General features: G+C 32.5%; 2 protein-coding genes across 2 annotated transcripts; both read left to right on the top strand.

Moving 5' to 3' along the window:
- The first annotated feature begins 381 nt into the window (after positions 1 to 381).
- On the top strand, positions 382 to 4,828 carry LOC105129706 (putative two-component response regulator ARR21). The gene is made up of 6 exons (XM_011031891.1): positions 382 to 508; positions 1,691 to 1,867; positions 2,436 to 2,816; positions 2,923 to 2,999; positions 3,569 to 4,630; positions 4,706 to 4,828. The coding sequence occupies exons 1-6, from the start codon at positions 382 to 384 to the stop codon at positions 4,826 to 4,828; spliced, it is 1,947 nt and encodes a 648-aa protein (XP_011030193.1).
- Positions 4,829 to 6,580: 1,752 nt separating this feature from the next.
- On the top strand, positions 6,581 to 7,383 carry LOC105129705 (LOB domain-containing protein 24-like). Its single transcript, XM_011031890.1, has 2 exons — positions 6,581 to 6,733; positions 7,072 to 7,383. The coding sequence occupies exons 1-2, from the start codon at positions 6,581 to 6,583 to the stop codon at positions 7,381 to 7,383; spliced, it is 465 nt and encodes a 154-aa protein (XP_011030192.1).
- Positions 7,384 to 8,366: the final 983 nt, after the last annotated feature.

Genomic DNA, 8,366 nt, shown 5'->3' with positions numbered 1-8,366 from the left:
AACTCTTTTGTAAGAATCTATTATTTTTGGCAAATTACATTGAATGTTAATTTCACACTAGATTTCAATATTAATTAGGTTCAATTCAGTGGTCTAATCCACCTCATTGTCTTTACAAGTTATCTATTTTTCTTCCTCTTTTATCTACTAAAAATATACAGTGACATGAATGAGATTTGAAGGGGAAGAATTTAGAAAAAATAAATAAATGGGATTTTATATAATTAAGCAGCATAGCCCCACTACATGCCTTGTATATGCAATCGAGAGACAAATGTAGAACATCTTTTGGACTCACTCCTAACTGCCCTTGCACCTCGACGCTATAAAATCCCCCATTCAGGTCTGAATACATTCACAACATAGCTAGCTTGAGCAACAATGGCATCCAATCAATCTTCCAATACCCCAAACTCCTCCCTTTCGAAAATCCATATTTTAATTGTAGATGATGATTCTACATCTCTTACTGTTGTTTCGGCAACGCTGAAAACATTTAGCTATAAAGGTATACGAGTGAGATCTTACTGCTTGCCATGTCTTTAATTCCAGTGTGGATTTCATGTTCTCATGGTCCATGGTTCCAAGCAGTTTATGCCATTTTCATCAATAATTTAGGGGTTCTTAGATTTCTATTTGTTAATATAAGCATAAACCAAAGTTTTGATTATTATTTCTTTGCATTTAAGTTATTTTTTAAAGTCCTAATTTCTTAGATTTGTTTTCTCAATCTTATTTCTTGATTTCTAGATCAATTGAATCTGATTTTTTTTTCTAATATCATATGACCAAGGATCTTTTTCCATTTTTTGTTTTCAAGAAGAGAGAGGATCCTTTTCCATTTCAGCCGTTGTTGATCCATCTATATCACTAACAAATCAAAATTTAAATCATATTTTCACAGTCAATTTTTTTAATTGATGTTTCTCCTTGTGAATTATCTTGCATTATATGAATGATTTCTACAAACTTAGAGATTGATTTTATTTTTATTTTTATTTTTAATCATTATTATTATTATCCTTTCATTCTTTTCTCTTGTTTTCTGCTAGATCTTGTTATATTGTACTGTTTATTTTATTGATCTCATGCTTGTATTGTTTTTTTTTCTCTCTTCAATTTCAATAATTACATATGGTTAACAATTGGATAATAAGTCATTGCATGCATGGTTTTTCAGCCATTAAATTTCAAGCAGTATGGAGTTAGGGTTTTCATACTCATTTTACTCCTCTGTATCTAATACCGGTGAAAATGGCTTTTTTTTTTTCCTTTGACCTCTTTTTTTTTTTTGCTTAACAATTAATATTTAATTTTTTCTCTCTCGAAAAGTAAGGTCAATAATCAAGATTTATTTTTTAAAAAAATAATTCAATCTCTTTTTTCCTTCATCTTTAAAATTAAAGCATGAAACTAAATCTTTGGCCCTTGCAAAAGTAATTTGTTCTCTTTCTATTTATTTAAGCCTCTTTTTTCTTAAATCTTTAGCCTTTCTAGTATCATTTATGAATATTATTATTCTTACATGATTCTTGTTTTATCTTTTGATGTCTTGATTTAACAAAGTATTTGAGAGCTATAATTGATAAAGACGAGAGAGAAATTATTAAAATCATTGAATTTTCTATTTTGATATTAAATTTGTAATTAACGATTTATTATCTTATAATGCTGTCTTCTTTGTTTGCAGACAATCGCAAGCTAGAACTTATTGTGGTCACAGTCAAGAACCCATTTGATGCTTTATCAACTCTTCGACTGAAAAAGGGTTTATTTGACTTGGTTGTGTCTGACCTCCATATGCCTGAGATGAATGGCATGGAACTACAAAAACAAGTGGAAGAAGAATTCAAGCTTCCTGTGATTAGTAAGTGTAGTACTTTACCTCTTCTTCGTTTATGACATGGGATAAACATATATAATATATATATATATATATATATATATATTCAATCGATATTAGATTCGATCGGTTGAATCTAAAACAAAAACTCAAATTATCATCAATGTTTTATTAATAATTTAATTTAAAATGTTAGACTTGCAATAAAATAATTGGAAATATATTGTTAGATAACAAAAGAATATATATATAATAACACTAAAAAGAGTAATATAATGTTAAATATTAGAAAAATATATGACAAGGATAAAACTCTAATAATACACATGAATCATTAAATTAATGGATCCTGCTTTAAAATCATGATCTAACAACTCGTATACTTTTGAAGTTTTTTATCATTAAAAAATGTTTATATATATAACATTTTTAAAAGTATTATTCGAACTCATTACCATATAAATCACACCGTGTTAATTTATTGCAAAGTTATTAACTAATGTATTCCTTGCATTATTGATCTTTAAATTAGATTTTCTATTTTTTTTTTTTTGTCGAAGCTTTTCTGATTTCTTTATCATTTCTAATGCAGTAATGTCCTCAGATGAAAGTGACAACGTCATATCAAGAAGTCTAGAGAGTGGTGCTGCGTTTTATATAGTGAAACCAGCTAACAAAGATGATCTCAAGAATGTGTGGCATTATGCAGTTGCAATCAAAACAGGTAACTACCTTTCAATCAAGGAAATAGAAGGCTCTCGAGAACCATCTCCTTCTACATTGGTTGAGAGATTATCCCTTGAAGATGTGAATTCTGCAACATCTATCAATGATGAAAAACGGTGTAGAAAAAATGGAAGAAAGGAAGATCAAGAAGTAGATAGTCAGCCTCCCTCGAAAAAGCCTAGGGTGGTTTGGACTAATTCACTTCACAACCGGTTTTTGCAGGCCTTAAACCATATAGGGCTTGACAGTAAGCAGAATCTATTTTATTTTACACACACACACACACACGCACACACCTTTTACTTGCCAAATTTATTTGTGATGCTTTTCTTTGTACGTTCAAATCTATGTAGAGGCTGTTCCAAAAAGAATTCTTGAATGCATGAGTGTGCGAGGGCTGTCAAGAGAAAATATTGCCAGTCACTTACAGGTTTGTGTTTGTATAGTTTAGCACTCTTAAATCATGCTTCTCAATAGATCGATTTAGCTTTGCTCATGCTCTTTGATATTATTTCATATAAGAGGAGAAGAAATAGATTTTTCAAATAATTTATGGTACTATTTTTGGGCCTGCAAGAAAATGAGTTCTCATACTAAAATCATTCACTTCTAAATTTCATGCACTTATTTAAGTAGATCAATGTTTCTTAATCATTTGAGTTTATTTGAATATATATATATATATATATATATATATATTGATTACCCTTTTTTAGATAATCTCGTGTATATATAGTCTATTATTTTATACTTAGAAAAATAAAAATAAAAAGTTAACCAACGGTTGTTAAAAGAGTGCCAAATCCTTGCCTTAGCATCTTGACATTTTATACATGAGATTTATATATATTAAGGGCATATATATAGTTATCGACTATAAACCTTTTTTTTTCCTTGTTTTCGAAAGAAGAAAGATAATGCATCCTAACTAGCTAATCACATTTTTATGCTATTATAACAACTTGTCACTGACACAATTATGTCTTGATGATTTCACAGAAGTATCGAATCTTCCTTAAAAAGGTTGCAGAGAGAGGTGGTTGTTCATCGAAGAACTTGTCAGGACGAGATCTTAGGACAAACTTTGCGCCTAGCCAAACCTTTATGATGTTCAAAAATGCCCAGCAGGAATATTTCCAACGAGTAGCAAGAGCATCAATTCAAACTGGTCGTGGAGGGAACAACATTCCAACTCTTGGTGGTTCCAGTTTCAGGAACTTGCATTCTCCAAACCAACAAGCTCCGAGCAACAACTCCATACTTCAATCACCATACGGGCAGTCTCGTTTATTTGGCAATGCTAATTCTGCTAATCAGGCAAACCAAATAAGATCAGGACTGGAATCAAACTATAGTATTGGAGCAAACATGCCTTCTCATGGAGGTGTGATCCCTACTGGCCTCACTCATGGTACAAGTCCAATGCAAATGTACCATCCACAAAATCAAGCAAGATCATATCTTCAGAATTTTGGTAGCCCACCACTAATTAACAGGTTTGGTGCTGTTGGAATTCAGGCTACCAACTACGGGTCAGGAGTTGGAGATATTGGAATCATCAACAATTCCTTGAACACCAATAATAATTATGTTGGAATTCGTGTGACTCCCGATGGACACCTCATTGGATCAGGCCACATGCAACTCAATAAGAATGAACTATCAAATGGTTTTAGTGATGGTGGTCATCCTTGCTTGATGAATTGGGCTCGTAATGGCAACATGAACGCTGCATCTTTAGGGTTTAACATAGCGTCAGCAAATTATGTGGCTCAAAGGGGATCTTTTTCTGCTGGTCTTGAGGGTGCAAACCAATTCCTGCCACCAGCACCATTCACTAGTGTTTATCATGGGAATACTCCAATGCCGCTGCCACCACCACCACCACAGCACCGGCTTGGTCTTGGAAATGGAGGACAAAATGACTATGTGTTTGGCCTCATGTACAGTAGTCCTCCTATCCTGGGTGGGAATTCTAATCAACAGCCACAGATTGGCCACGGTGAACTGAATGTTAGCAACATGCTTTTGGAACCTACCAACAATCCACCTGCTTATCAGGTTCTCAAAGATCACTGTTTTTAGACAACAAAATTTCTTGATTAAATTATCATCTTATTCCTGCTATATATGCAGCTTCCACAAGGTGTTGATCAAATGAGCACTCCCTTGCATGAACTCCTGACTCCGGACTTCTTGAACTCACTTCACATTGATGACAACACTCCTTGGAATGAACAACCTTCTAGCCAGGCATGACTATGTCTTGCTTCTCATTCCCGGCCCTTTTTTTGGCTAATCATTTACATGATATGCTATATATTATCTAGTTGGTAATCTTTTCGTCGAACAAAAATTCTTGGATTATCATTCTTTGTAGGTTCAAAGCGGAGAAGGAGCTATGAACCCCATCTGCGGAAGCAATGCTAATTCAATGGATGGATATTTTCCAAACTTGGATCAGGCAAGTACATAATACACAAATTCTACTCTCAGTAAGCGCAATTAAGTACTTTTAATTGCATTTAAAATATTTGACAACTAGCCCTTTTCTTATATTCCTACTTATATATACATGTGTGTGCAGCAAAATGGCAATGGTGACCTTGTGGATTCCGAGCTCAATAACCCTCAAGCAGTTGACAATGGGCCAACAGGAAATCAGGCATGTCAACAACAACAACACACACACTAAAGCATGCATGCAAGCACATATATCACTTTATATACATGTATCTATTACTCATTGATGAGGTATTACAAAATGTTTAAATGTAGCTAATTCCTAATAATTAAATTTTTATTTCGAATATTTCAGGCTTGGGATGATGATTTACTGGAGTCTCTGTTTGGAAAATGATTCCCTCTCGAGGGAGTAACAGCTTATGCAAGGATCGAAGTCCAATCATGAAGAAATTAAGTTCTAAATAGTATAGCATAGTATATTTTAATTCCGTATGATCGTGGCTTGGCCATGGGTGTGTATCTTCTATGCAAAGACTTCGTTTATTTTCTAGTGTTTGTTTTCATAGTTTATGAACAAGCAAGTATGCTTGTTGGACATCTATAATAAATATTATGAAACCTTTTATCCATACCTGGCATGAGTTACATGTTCTATTTTAATACTCGGGTATGTGAGTCATTGCATTGCGTTTTGTAATTTAAAGCTTAAACTACACAGCTGGCCTGGGAAATCTCTATTTTAATAAGTGGGGATGAAGCTGTGAAAACTGTGGGCTCTCTGGTGAAGTGGCTGGACTTATCACGAGTTTACATTACAAGCTCTCTTGCAAAATAAATCTCCTGTCAGAATAAGAAATCAAGGAGAAAAGTATGCGGAGCAGGTTTTCCACTGATAAAGAGATTGATGCTCGTTATTGGTTTCTGATGTCATTAACAAAAAGGTTGATTCTTTCTAGCATGCACAAAGAATTTATATGCATGGAGATGCGCATGTGTGCATTAGTGGTGGGGGGGAGAGGGGGGGTGGTCGTTGTGCAAAGAAGTTTGGTGTCCGATGGTGCGCTGCTCCTTAAATTCTTGTTTTATTTTTTTTATTTTCTTGAAAATTCTCAAACTAGTAATTATTTTTTCCATTATCAATACATAATTATATTATGCAGCTTGCACCAATTGCCTTGAAGAAATGCTTTATAGCCAATCATAATTACTTTTCCTATAAAAAAGAGATGGCTTGACTCTTGTATTTTTGGCAAGCAAAAGCATGAATGGAAGAGGAAACAAAACCTTTGATTATAATTCCACTCTTTGCCATCCTTAATTCTCTCCAAGATTTAGAATCTAATTCCAATCTCATCAACTTTCCTTCCTCAACCTCAATTTCAAAAAACGTAGCCGTTGGAAAATCTCTATTTCTACTACTTTACCTCTAGACATTAGGACACTGGAAATCTCAACTGGATCTTCGTTCAAGAACAAAAAAAGATTTGAGAGAATCTTTGCATAGTTAAGATTATTTTTCATTAGATTTTCTTTGGATTCTTCAGGATGATTTCTGGTCGGTGTGCAGCTTGCAAGTATTTGAGAAGGAGATGTCCTTCAGATTGCATTTTCTCTCCTTACTTTCCTTCTAATAATCCTCAAAGATTTGCTTGCGTTCACAGAATCTATGGCGCGAGTAATGTTGCAAAAATGCTCCAGGTAATTATCTTTGATAAATATATATCATATCTATCTCATATGTTTTCAATCTTTCTAGCACTTCAACTAAAATATTATTCGTTAAAATATGGTAGTTCCATACCATTTGCATTCAAGCTACACAGGAAAGAATAAAATAGAGAAGAGTTAATTTTTAATAATCCAATTTCTTCTTCTCCTTCTTCTTCTTCTTCTTATTATTATTATTAAGTAAAAAACCACAACAATTGGCCTAGAAAACTATTTCATGTGTTGACTTTAGTTAGATCAGATCTTGATATCATAGACACTTTTAATCGCTAGTGCAATTTCTTATGCTTTCCTTTTGGCTATTCCAGCAACTCCCAGCACATTTAAGAGCTGCAGCAGCAGACTCTTTGTATTATGAGGCACAAAGCAGAACTGAGGACCCTGTCTATGGTTGTGTAGGGATTATCTCTTTACTACACCAACAAATTCACGGTGTAGAAAGCCAACTAGCTAAAACAAAAGCTGAAATTGCAGTACTCAATTCTCTTGCACAAGAACCTGCTCAAATTCAAGAAAATGAAGTAGAAGCTAGCTTCAACAATTTCTTGCTGGAACAAGACAATATTGCTTGTGGCCAATATTTTAGCCATTCCACTTACATTCCTTCTAACTTTATGTAGTCTTGTTGTTCTAAAATAATTAATAAAACCAGCCAATCATGAATTATTTTTCTTTCTCTTTTTCAAGCGTCGACCCAAGGAATTCCTTCTCTTCATGGTGCGAGTTTTTGATATACATATGACTCAAAAAATAAAAAACTCACACATGTTTGTATTAGGAAAAGTTAGAAAGAAAAATTGCAAGAAAGTAGCTAGCAAAATTGACCTTCTTAATAAATTTTGTCTCAAAATTATAAAAAAATTGGACAGTTTGTAGCTTTTAGTTACTTATCTTATAAAAGAAAAAAAAAGAAAAAAGAAGAAAAAAAAGAGAGATATATAGTTGAGTACCGATGATACATGTCTCTATTCTTCATGTTTTAAAATAATAAAAATTTATTGGATAACTATCATGACATTTATTTTTACATCTCAATCTATAATTGTTTTTTATCTTGAAATATAAACCAACACAGCCTCTGCTGGTCATACTCACCAAGAGTTATAAAACCATGAGATTCAAAAGATTTTCTTTTGATACAAAAAAGGAAATGTCAAAAATTTGGATTTGAACTCTAATCGTTGCAATCAAGTCCAATGATTAGATATGAGTGTTAATTTTCCATTTCATTATTGATGGAACAATAAAATAATTACTTTATTCTTTAAAGAAAAATTGTTAAGTCTTTTATTAAGAGTAGATGGTCTATTTCTATAGCATAAAAATCATTTATGAATTCATTAAAGTAATAAAAGTTTTTCATATTTTATCTGTATAGTGAAATAATTTAATTATCTTTAAAAATATAATTTTTTAAAGTTAGCTCTAGGATTTTTTTTTGTACATCTATATTTTTTAAGAATATTAAAATGATATATTTACCTTTAAAAGCAAAATCTCTTGATATAGCATCTGAGGGCTTTGATGTTTTCTATCATATTTTTTATTTTGGTAATAAATAAAATGATTAAAAGACACTTTATTAATATATATATATATATAT

The sequence above is a fragment of the Populus euphratica genome, unplaced genomic scaffold (genome assembly GCF_000495115.2).
Source record: "Populus euphratica unplaced genomic scaffold, PopEup_1.0 scaffold16.1, whole genome shotgun sequence".
Classification (NCBI taxonomy): Eukaryota; Viridiplantae; Streptophyta; class Magnoliopsida; order Malpighiales; family Salicaceae; genus Populus; species Populus euphratica.
The sequence above is the reverse complement of the archived record's forward strand: the minus strand, read 5'-3'. Positions and strand labels throughout refer to the sequence as shown.